The sequence below is a fragment of the Mesoplodon bidens genome, assembly GCF_964165515.1.
Source record: "Mesoplodon bidens genome assembly, chromosome: 9".
Lineage (NCBI taxonomy): Eukaryota > Metazoa > Chordata > Mammalia > Artiodactyla > Ziphiidae > Mesoplodon > Mesoplodon bidens.
In genome coordinates this window covers 68,655,825-68,667,882 of record NC_138166.1, presented here as the reverse complement: position 1 = coordinate 68,667,882, position 12,058 = coordinate 68,655,825, and the positions used below count along the sequence as shown (strand labels likewise).

At 33.6% G+C, this 12,058-nt stretch overlaps 2 protein-coding genes across 2 annotated transcripts in view; one reads left to right on the top strand and one right to left on the bottom strand.

The window, feature by feature from the left end:
• Nucleotides 1-12,058, top strand: part of IMMP2L (inner mitochondrial membrane peptidase subunit 2) — a 903,124-nt gene that overhangs the window by 423,597 nt on the left and 467,469 nt on the right. The gene's annotated exons all lie outside the window — the stretch shown is intronic.
• LRRN3 (leucine rich repeat neuronal 3) overlaps nt 6,955-12,058 on the bottom strand; it is a 38,064-nt gene continuing 32,960 nt past the window's right edge. The window contains exon 2 of the mRNA XM_081244026.1: nt 6,955-9,938. Within this exon, the coding sequence (XP_081100152.1) occupies nt 7,453-9,579 (2,127 nt within the window). The 5' untranslated portion in view covers nt 9,580-9,938 and the 3' untranslated portion in view covers nt 6,955-7,452. The remainder of the gene's footprint in view (nt 9,939-12,058) is intronic.

The following is a 12,058-nucleotide window of genomic DNA, read 5'->3' as shown; positions in this document are numbered from 1 at the left end:
CAAAGGAGTTCTGCCATATCAATGATTCATTAAAAAAAATCAAGATGGGGTGGTATCTTCTGAATGAGAACAGGATTCAGCATAGTGACTATGAAATATTAACAAGCAAAAATTAGTACTCATTAAATACTGAGATACTTCTCTACACATAAAATCTGCATGCCAATTTAATTTCATAGAAGCTTACTAGTCTGTAGAAATGTTTGCTTGTTTTAATGAATCACCTTGTTTCTTCTACGGGGACATAGAGACAATCAACTTCCTATATGGGCATTGGAGGTTTTAATCTCAGGGATAAGTTCGATGGTGTCAAGTTTTTATTTAATATTTTTTGCTGCCCCATTTATGAACAAATAATCCATGTTATCTATCCTATATTAATTAGTTTTGTTCTTCTAGAACAAATTCATTTATTAGAACTCCTCAGAATCAATTCATAAACTCCAATTCATAACTTGGAACTTTTCAGAACCCATTTGTAATAGACTACAAGTCGTCCAACACACTAAACTGTGTCAGAGTGCACTGACTTATGACCCTCTAAGCTGTTAGTTTTTATGGCACCAATACATGCAAGGATGGGGATGCTGGCAGAAAGTTGAAGGGCAAAAATTTTCCCCTCAGTCCTTACTCTTTATACACCTCCTTCTAAGGTCAGAATTATCATGTATGACAAATATAAGCTAGAGTCAGAAAACAAGTAAAACAGGTAATTGACTATCCTTTGCTTTTCTGTAATGGGATAGAAAAACAGGAGAGCATTATGCATGGGGACTGTGAAATGGATGCATGGAAATAATTACAGAAGACTCTTTTATAAGTCTCTAGAAGTACCTTGCAGCCAGTGAGTACTTAGTGAATATGCTTATTTTAAAAGTTCAATTTATAATATATGCAGGTTTTTGGAGGTTGTTTTGTTTTGTGTGTGTGTATTTTTTGTTTGTTTGTTTGTTTGCTAAACCAGTGCTCACAGTTGTGCCTTTGGCAAGTAATAACTGAAAGTTGGCAAACTGGAGCCCTTTACCCCAATCCCTCATGCAGAACCGACATAGGAATATTATAAGTGAACATGTTGATGGAGATAGTTAGAAGACAATAGCACAATTAATGAATCTGGTATATTATTGATGGAGTGTTCCCTCCTTAAAATACCACCTATTAGTTATTTTTTGTATGGCATGCCAGAAAAGTACCTGGGTATTATTATTTTTCATGATGTTGTACCTTTTGGTTTTTCTGTTCTATGATATTATTATCTTGGGAAAGAAAATTACTTCTCTGAGACTGATGTATAAAATGAGAGTGTTAACACTGAACCCACAAGGATTTCATGAAAATTGAATTAATATAAGTGTGTGTGTGTGTCACACGCATGTGAGAGAGAGACGTGCATATAGAGAAACAGAGACCAGGAGGGTGAGCAAGCACATTCCTCAGTATGCCTAACACATAGTAAGATGGTAAATATTCACTTTTCCCACACCCCTTCTCCTTTAGATCTGTAGTGGATTTCTTACAACCATAGCAAATTTTTAGTCTGGCACATATTCAGCATTCAGTAAGTGTTTGTTTCCTTTCTTTCTAGTTTTTATCTTGTTACTCAAGGAAATATGAATGTATATTTATTCAAATATAATAATGTTGATAATATATTTATTAATTGCTATGCATTATATGTGCCAAGAAAATCCCTCAAGCATCATATTATGACTTCAGGCCTGAGCCTGGACTGAGATGCACGTAACCCATTGGTTGGAAGAACCTAACTCCCCTTATCTAACACGGTTGTTTTTGATGTAGCTCATTTTTTCAATGCAGTCTATTAAATCTATATGAGTATATATAGATACGGATTTTGACAGAAAAAAGAAATAAATGTTTTTTTTATTATACCTTTTCTCTATTGAAGGATTCTTATTTTTACACTCAAGGGTTTGAATTGGGTAGTTAGAATCACATAGTTATATAAATTCATGCATTTTGTACATAAATGTGTTTTTAAATTCTAATAAAATAAACAATTTAATGTAAAAATCATATATTGGAATGTTGGTTTGTTGATTGACTAGGAAACAGGGGTGGGAATCCTAGAAGCCTTAAAGTTATTTTGGGGACCTGATTTTTTTGTTCTTTATTGACTACATGACTCCTCTCTGCAATCATTATTAAAGAGATGTTTACCAGAGGTATCTGTCTTTAATCCCAGTTTTGATAGTGAATTTCAATTTTATATAGTATTCTTTTGAAGAACTCTTTCAGTGTGTTTGATCATATTCCTGTAGTGATAACACCTCTGATGGTTTAAGAACTGTTTGTCTTTACCAACCTTGAATCTGGTACCTCAACTGACAGGGAAGTTATTTTATTACACTCTGATTCTTTCAGTGCTAGGATTAGGAGGGTCAATTTATGTCCTAAGTTTACTCCATTGTTTGTTGCAGAGGCTGATAAACATTATAAATGGATATCACAATTGGATTTTGAATCAATGACTTGACACCAAACCATATATTTTAATGAGAAGCTGGATTTTCCTTACAATGGTCACATAATGGTATTAGTTTCTTGAAGATGTATTAGAGTTAGAAAAGATAAAGACACAAAGCACTGTGAGGTCTTCAAATGCCATTGTAGTTCACTCTTCTGAAAGACTTGCCAAGGTTAACCACAATTCTTTTTGCTATGCTTTCTTACTCTGGACCACACTACAATAATTTTGAAATCATATGTGATAAATTTGCTCTGAATTTATTACTTATTTAAATACCTCACTTTGCTTTTAAGAGAAAACTGTATTGATGTATCTGTTATATACATGACCCCTTATTTGGTATTGACTATATGGCTTTATTCAAAGGTAAGCTAAGAGCCCTCTGATATATATGTAAAGTGAACTAGAATAGGTAGGTTCAAATCTCTATGGGCTTGTCTATTTTCAGTAGGAATAAAAAGGAATTGTGTTCTATTTCATGTATTTTCTCACTTGAGAATACTGAACGCTTACTAGTCAATTCACAAGCACCTTTGTTATATCATTAATGGAATGTTTAGGCCAGATTTTGGAAAAAATCTATATTTTACTAGAATATTCTTCTTTAAAGCTTGTATTTTAATAATTTTACTTGGAATTGGATATATGTGGCTATTACAATTAACTCAGATTTTGCCATTTTATTCCTGTGTACAAACAGTGTTTTTATTTTTCCCTTGCTTCAGAGAAATAATATAAACCAAATTGGTGGTCACCCCTAACAATAAAGTCCTCACTTTTCAAATTAACACACGAAAGTAGCCACTATTGTGTTGAAACTGGAGTCAGTTTCTTTCATTTTCCAGAACTCCATGACAGGCATGGCTTTTTCATTCCAGTACAGTACTGCCATGCTCCCAAGCACAGCCTAGTTAACAATGCATTAGTCAGGGTAAAATGATATTATAAAGGTGGGGGCTATAGAACTCAGGGTGCAGATACTACCATTTGAAAGAGAAGATCATTTTAGTCTTTCTGTTTAGATTTATCCCCAAATGACCATTTAGGATGCTTGATATACTAAACATACCTGTAACAACCATATTCTTTGAAAAAACTTTTACTTATTTGTTATCATTTGTTTTGGAAAGTTAGAGAAAGAGAGACAAGAGAGACAGACATTGAATCAAAGAAAATGTAGCCACAATATAATTACTATTTATAATTCCCTGTCTCCTAGAAAGTCAGCATTGTGATGAAGCTAAAGATGTTACTTTATGTTTATATATACAATGAGAATTTTTTCTTGCTGTTTATGACAGCTGTGAGAACATTTTATTGGAATTTTCTCTTTCTTTAGCAAATATATGCTCAAACTTTTAGTTGTTTTGTTTGCTTTATTGGTTACTGACCTATCACTTCTAATTTTTCATGTAAAAGGCTAATCTGTGGAGTTTTTCTTCATAGTTGTTGGAAGATTTTATAAGAGTGGATAGAGTAAGTTGGTCTTCCTCATAAAATACATAAACATTTTAGCAGTGCTAGATTACCTTCTTGAATTTAACTTATATTTCTTGGGTGATCATTCTATGTTGAAAATAGGGGAAATATAATAGTTATCCATGTTTTTGTGCCTAGAAATAATTTTTGGTAAGTAGACATGCCTGTTTATTTAACCAGTCTGAGGATGGTGTTAGGCTAGTATCTATCTATCTATCTATCTATGAATAAAATCAATAATAAATTTAAATTAAGTTCCTATATCAACATGTTGTGATAAATAAAATATTTTAGACCAAAGAAAAAAAATCTGATTTTCTGAACATTACCATTCTGTGAAACTATAGATTGAAGCTGGGTCTCCACCAGGTAACATAGTTAACACATATTTGTGAAATCAGTGATACATAACCAGAATGCAAACCAGTTGAATATAAGCCCCTTAATGGTGGGGAATTTGTCCTGTTCACTTCTATTTTCCCAGTGACTAATAGCCATACAATACATATATATTGAATATAAACAAAAGAAAATATAGTTAAATGAATAGACTAAGGAATTATAATGTTAAAATTTTGCTTGCTGTTATATAGTGTTGCTTAAGAAATTTTTACCTAATTAGAATAAATTTAAGAACTGCAGTAAGTATCAATGGACTGACATATGTACCATAAATCTATTTCATTTCTTTCTAAGTAAAATGGTTACATATGACTGGCAGCATATTGTTACTTGGCTTTGCTGACAGTTGCACATTTTGCTTCACATTGTATACATTTTTGTATTCAACTAGGCATGCTTATTTATAGAAAATTTGGATTTATTTTGTAGTGTAAATTATAACATATAATTCTTGTAAAATTATTTTTTTCTAAAAAAATGTTTTCCTTCATGCAATGTGAGGGGAACATGTGGCATTCATAGAGATATAAACTTTAGAATTTTATTTATTATAGGCAAAGTTTGCCTTTGTATCCATTTGGTATCACCAAATTGTAAGTTACATGCTTTGAGTACTTTAACCAGTGCTTAGTTAATTTTATGTGAGGTTTAGGAGGTAATATAGGGAGTATGAAATGACATTCTGTTGTTGAAACAAATGTCTTTTTTTCTTTTTCTCACTGGCAATTTAGATTAAAATTTGAGCAAGTAAATAGGATCATGATTTGCTTTAAGTATCTCTGTTTATTCCGCTGTAACAAAAATACTTCATTTTAGTGCTCACTGTTAGGTATCTATTCCAAGTACTTATTTACTGCAATTTCTCTAAGAAAAATGTAGCTTGAAATGGATTCTCAGCTTTACCATATGTTTGATATAGTTCTTTATGAAGATAGAAACATACAAGAAATCTGAGCAAGTTCTTGCTGACCTATACAATACCTGCATCCTAATAGGTCATATTTCAGCTCCTATATTTTTGATAAATAGCCTGGCTCTTTTAAAAAGCTCTGTCCGTGGTGCTGAAACCTCTTATGATGTATGAGCATGTCTTACTGATAAATTCTAATGTCAGCCTCTCTGTGATAGTGATTCATCAGGTTGTAAAGTTTGTGTTTGGGAAACACATTTAATTAACAAGTTTCATATTTTGGTTGTGTTAAAATTAACACAGTTGTCCTTTCGTTTTAAAGAGTTCATAACAATTACTTTCCAACATTGTCAAAAACAGCTAATACTTAATTAGAAACTGTTAGTGCTATCACAAAAGCAAATGTCTAGTATTAACAAATAAACTGATATGATTTCAGTGGTAGAAATGTTTACAGGCCAGTGACATGTTGATGATATGCAGAAAGCTACGGTAAGAGAACTTAAACACTAGATTATGAACAGATTAAGTAGCAGTTAACATGGAAGACTTGTAGCTTTGTAGAGATAAGCAATTTGCCTATAAAAAGTAAGGCTTATTACCTTCTGTAAATTTTTTTTTAGTGTTTCAGGATGTTTTCTTTGTACACAAATACATTGGTTTTGTAGGACTATGGGTTTTTGTTTGTAAATATGACTAAAGCCCTAAAAATCTTGGTTGTTTTTTCCAGGTAAAATTCTTGTATTTTCTGTATAAGACTCTAAAATAATTAGTAATGTTATTAGCACTTCAATTCAGTGATTCTCAATTTTTCTAAGCTGTGTTATTTAGGTGCCTTACAGTCATGGAAAACTGCACTTAATTTTTTTCTTTTACTCTAAGTCTCAGAAGCTTTTCATGAGCAAAACTGTCCTTTTAAATTTCTATTGAACTCTGGAGCTTCTTCCACTATGAATTCAGTATATCTTAAAATAAAATTTTAAAATTCTAGTTTACTAAAATTCTAAAATCCATTGTTATCCTGGGGAAAAGAACCATCCACTTTGATCATAACTGTCTTTAAGTCAGTACCAACTAGGTTAGTTGCTATACAAGTATATAAACCTCCTTCTTTGGGGGTCGTGTAGAACATGTTTCCTTGCTGTATTTGCAACATAGAAGATTATTAGATTATTTGCTTGTTATTGCAGTGAAGCTCATTAAGTGTTTACAATCACAGCAAGATTTGAAAATTACACCTAGATCATAAGTCCTACGGAAATTTGGCGATATTTTCTGCAAAACAAGCAGCCTAATGTTGAGCCACTACCAATTATTAAAATAAGACTTTCATTTCCTTAGATATTGGGTTTACATTATATGAACTTAATAATTAAATCCACTCCAAAAGCTGCTTGTTAAGAAAAGAAAATCTATAAGTGAATACATAATTTCCAAGAGGATTTGTTTCTGTCAATAAAGTGTTAAGTACAATGTTATTATTGCCTTTCAATATCGATAAAGTGCCTTCTAAAATCCATTTTTGTGCATTATAAAAATGTAGTTACATCACCCAGTAAAAGTGTCTTACTCTTAGCATTCCAAATTTCATTATAGAAAAACACTTTTTGAAAACATTGTCATTTAAATGATATCTGGTCAAATGATATTTCCCAGAAATTATTCTTTATTTAGAAACAAAAACAAGACAAAAACAATTGATTTTAATCCAAAATGTATTTTTCCTTATAAAAGAGGTCCACATATTCACTGTGTCTACTCTACAGAATTTGTCCATTTTATTACACCACGTGTCAATTCAAGTTTATCTGGTCAATGCAAAAACTCGTGGCTAACATGTGTAATACAACACAGGAGGAGGTATTGCTCAGTTCAGCTACTCTTATATATTTAAAAAAAATACAGAAATGTTTTTGTCCACTTTAACTGTAGTCCAGACATAAAAGTTACATGAAAGTTCTAGAAAATGGAATTGTTTTATTTGGTTGCCACAGTACCCTTCAAAGCCAGTTAATTAAAATGCTGAACTTGTACATATGTCCATTGGTCAGGAGCAGCATTGGTGAAGCTTAAACTTCCTTCTACAAAGTAATATTTCTCTGCCTTTTTTTTTTTTTAAAGTACAACCACAGTTTTGAGTTTTCTTTGAAGTAGATTTAGTTAGTTGTTTTTAGGACATGTTTGTTGGCACACCTATAACAGTTGCTTTTACTTCCAATGCTGTACCCTTTTCTTTGCCTGCTTCCCAGAGGTTGATCAGAGGAGGATAAAGCTCACTGAATGCAAAGGTTGGTTTCTGTAAGTAATTTCTCACATAGTTATGTCCACCATCACAGTTCATTTCTTGAGAGAGGCAGCTGAAAAGACATATCATACCAATAATCCCCAGAAAACCTCCAAGGTAGGCCATAAATGTTGTGGTGTTACTCTTATCATACTCTTTTGGATCAGGGTGCAAACCTTTTGTGGTGACATTTACACATTGTTTTCTGCTTTTTTGATAGATGGTGGGGATATCAATACAAATCTTATACTCAGTTGATGGGTTCAGATGAGTAAGATTATATACCTTGACATCAGATGGTATTCGAGCACTTTGGGCAGCATGGGAATTTTGAGTCTTGACAAAGGCTGTCCACTTAACACTGGATTTAAGAATTTTAGAACTTGCTTTCCAAGACACCAGAACTGAGTTGGCCTGAACATCTTTTATTTTAATATTCAAGGATCCATTGTTATCCTGGGGAAAAGAGCCATCCACTTTGATCATAATAGACTTCAAGTCAGCACCAACCAGGTTAGTTGCTATACAGGTATATAAACCCCCTTCTGTTGGGGTGATGCCACTTATATCTAGTGTGCCTTCAGAGTGGACATAGAACTTGTCTGTCAGAGTATTAGGCAAGAGTTTTTTACCAGAAGGTATGATCCAGGAGATTTCAGGCTGTGGCTCTGCAGTAGCTCTGCAGTGTAAGGAAACATAGCTCCCAGTTTCTAAATCCAGATTAGAAGGAAAACTCTCGGGAGCTATAAGAGGGAGACAAATTTCCATCATTTCCCTGAAATGCACCTGCCGAACATTCTGGCCTTGGAATTCAGGTGGGTCCACGCAAAACAGTGAATCTGGCTCCATAAATCGAATGTTGGTTTTGTTCATATTAATCCAACGGATGACACAATCACACCTGATGGGATTGCTGTGTATGCTGATTTCCTTGAGGTTTGGCAGAGACTCAATGGTACTGCGGTACAGGGCACTAAGGGCATTGCTGTTAAGCATGAGTGATTCCAGCTTGGGTAGTCTGAAAAATGCATTTGGGTGAATGTAAGACAACCTGGGGTTGTTAGTAGCTTCTATTTTTCTTAAATCTGGCAAATTATCCACAGCAAGACTGTCGATGGAAATCAGCTCAGGCATATTGTTTATCCCCAATTCTTTTAAATGTAGCATATTGCTAAAATCACCCCTCCGTATTCTATTAATGGGATTTTTATTTAGATCCAAAAATTTGAGGTTTACCACTTTTTGAAGAGCAACATGGGGCACTTTAATAAGCCTGTTGTCATAAAAAGAGATGCTTTCTAAGTTTTCAAGTCCAGCCAAGGCATTATCTGGTATTTCCGTGAGGTTTATACCAGCTATAACCAGGCTGCGAAGATTGATAAGAGGCTTAAAGTTCATGTCTTTGATTCTGATGATTGGATTTTCCCCAATCATCAGAATCTCCAGATTGGGAAGAGCCTCAAACCACTTACTGTTGATCATCTGCAATCTATTTGAATTGAGATGAAGTCGAAGAAGATTATGTAGGCCAATAAAGGCTCCGGGTGAAATTGTAGAAAGCAAGTTGTGATTAATATAGAGTTCTTGTAAGTTACTAAGTCCAGACAGACATTTTTCAGGCAGCTCTGTAAGTTTGTTTTCCTCCAGGTACACAGAAAGAAGCTGAGGCATCTTTTTTACATTAATATTGGTAACTGAAGATAAATTGTTTTGAGATAAGTCCAGGCCAGTAAGATTTACTGGAAAGTCTATGGAGTATTCAATTTTGGCAATATTGTTAGTCTGTAGGAGCAGAATCTGTGTGTCAGCAGGCAATCTGGCTGGGAAATTTGAAAGACCTAAATCATTACAATCCACTGTAGATGCTTCCATATAAATGGATCTAGGTGTAAACCAGGGCCGGATTTCACATGTACATAATTGTGGGCAATCTGCTTTTTTATCTACAGCTTGTACTAGTGTAGTGATAGCTAGGCCAAGTAGCACATGAATTTGGAGTGGCAGGTCCTTCATCTTAGCTTTCTTCTTCAGAGATTTAATGGGTCCTTAAGGATTCCACGGTCACTGCTAGTAAGATCAGTAAGAGCTGATAGATAAGGAAAATAGTTGCTTTTGTCAAATGATGAATGCCATAGAACTGCAAAGATTTTCTTCATGGAGATAAGTGCCAGTGCCACAATTGCATTGTCCAGAAATGTCATGCATGTTGAAGAAAAGGTTCCTATCTCCTTTATGATAGAATATTGATATACTTTTTGAAGATGGAGTATGTATAGATGGTCACAGGAAATTAAGCAATTCATTTATTTAACAGTGTAATATTCACATCCCATGCTTGTTCAGTACTTGCAGGAATAGCAGCATGATGCTAACTATAATAAAATAAAATATAAAAGAAAAAAGAGAAAAATAATTAGTCCAAAGGGAAAAACCCACAATATCCATTAACTAATTATGATTATCTTATATATAATATTCTTAGTTTACAGTTAATTCAGTATGTTTTGATGACTTTATCCTTCTTATGACTGTCCTTAATAGTTATTGGCCCAGACACTGGATAGGCTGGATTTTTTTTTTTTTTGGAGTATAGTTGATTTACAATGTTGTATTAGTTTCAGGTGTGTACATCAAAGTGAATCAGTTATACATATACATATATACACTATTTTTTAGATTCTTTTCCCATATAGGCCATTACAGAGTATTGAGTAGACTAGCCTGTTTTATATAGTAGGTCTTTATTAGTTATCTATTTTATATATAGTATATGTCAATCCCAATCTCCCAACTTATCCCTCCCCTCCTTTCCCCTCTGGTAACCATAAGTTTGTTTTCTACATCTGTGACTCTATTTCTGTTTTGTAAATAAGTTCATTTGCCCCATTTTTTTAGATCCACATATAAGCAATATACTTGTCTTTCTCTGTCTCACTTACTTTACTCAGTATGACAATCTCTAGGTCCATCCATATTGCTGCAAATGGCATTATTTCATTCTTTTTTATGGCTGCGAAAGTGGATCTTTAGAAGACTGAAGTTGCATTAAATGTAAAAATTGTGCTGCCAGAATTTTTCTTTGTTTTCAAATAGTTGCTTGTTTATAGCCTGTAATTTTATTTATTATTTGTCGTTCTCTTTGACAATTAGTTATAGGGGAAAAAAAAGAAAACCTTTCAGTGATGGCTTTTTTATTTTCTCTTAGAGAGGCAAAATTAAAAGTTTATAAATAAATAATACTGTTCAGTTACAATCAAATGAGTTAGGCTGTGGTTCCTCAGGTTCCCAGGAGATGACATTTAGAAACAAAATTATAAAATGAACTAGAAATTATGGAATTTTGCTGAATTTTTCATTTTAATTCATATTTCTCTCCATAGTCTTCCTTTGTATAAAGTGACTTGAATTCTGCAGCATTTGGAAAAGGTAGTCTAACTTGCTGTAGATGTACCTGTATATTGTCATACTTAACTGAAATTCAGATTAATGTTAGACTGTTTTATTTTTCCCTGAAAATAACTTACATTCCATTAGTTACTAACAATGAAAAAGTAACTGATTACATCGCTAATACAGACACTTGGATGTACCTTCTTTTAAATGGTTACTGACGTCTTTATCATAACAATAAGCAATCTGAAACCAAGTTGCAATTTTGATATGTGCTGTATTGTAAAATACCACATTACTTTTACATGTACACTCCATCCGTTGGACTGCCGGTGAGCTCTCCCCGCAGGTGTGCAGGACAGCTGGAGCACGGCTGGACTGTTCATTCTGAGACTTCTTGCCTACCAGCAGTAATGGTCTGCTGAATAATCAGTCTGTGAATACTGTTCTTTTCTTTCATCTCTGCCCAATATTGAAATTCATAATGGCATTGTTGAGTGACTCTAAGATAGGTACTTCAGTGACAGAGGTCAATGTATTTGGAGATATGGTCTCTACAGAGAGATAAAACACTTTCTTTTTAATTTAAAACATTCTTTGGTTTTCAAAATTGTTGGAATATTTATAGTTCAAAGTCACACCTAATTCTCCTCTTATCCTTTAAGAGATGTGATAAAACTGGATCATGAAGTTCAGATAACTCCTAAGTTATCTTGAATTAAGTGTCTTTGCTTTTTTTGTTTGTTTTGTTTTGTTACTTCACCTATTCGCTGATCAAAATTCCTTTCTTAAATACTGTTCACCTATTACTCTTAATCTGTTTTAAGTAAGCTCTAAGCCCCTTGAGGAAAGAATTTAATATAACTGCTTCTTCCCTGAAGATGTTTTATAAATCCTTAACCCTCCACGATCTGGGGTCCCTCCTCTTTTTCTCTGTGTTTCTTGTCATTTTCTGCCATTCTGCATGCAGCCTTCTCTCTGCCAGTAGAACTGTGGGTGCCTCACCCTTTTCTCTCTGCCTGGATTGCCTGTTTCTTTGTTTTACATTAATTATTGCTGTTTTATCAACCCTCAGTTCAAGCATCACCTCTTTGTGAATCCT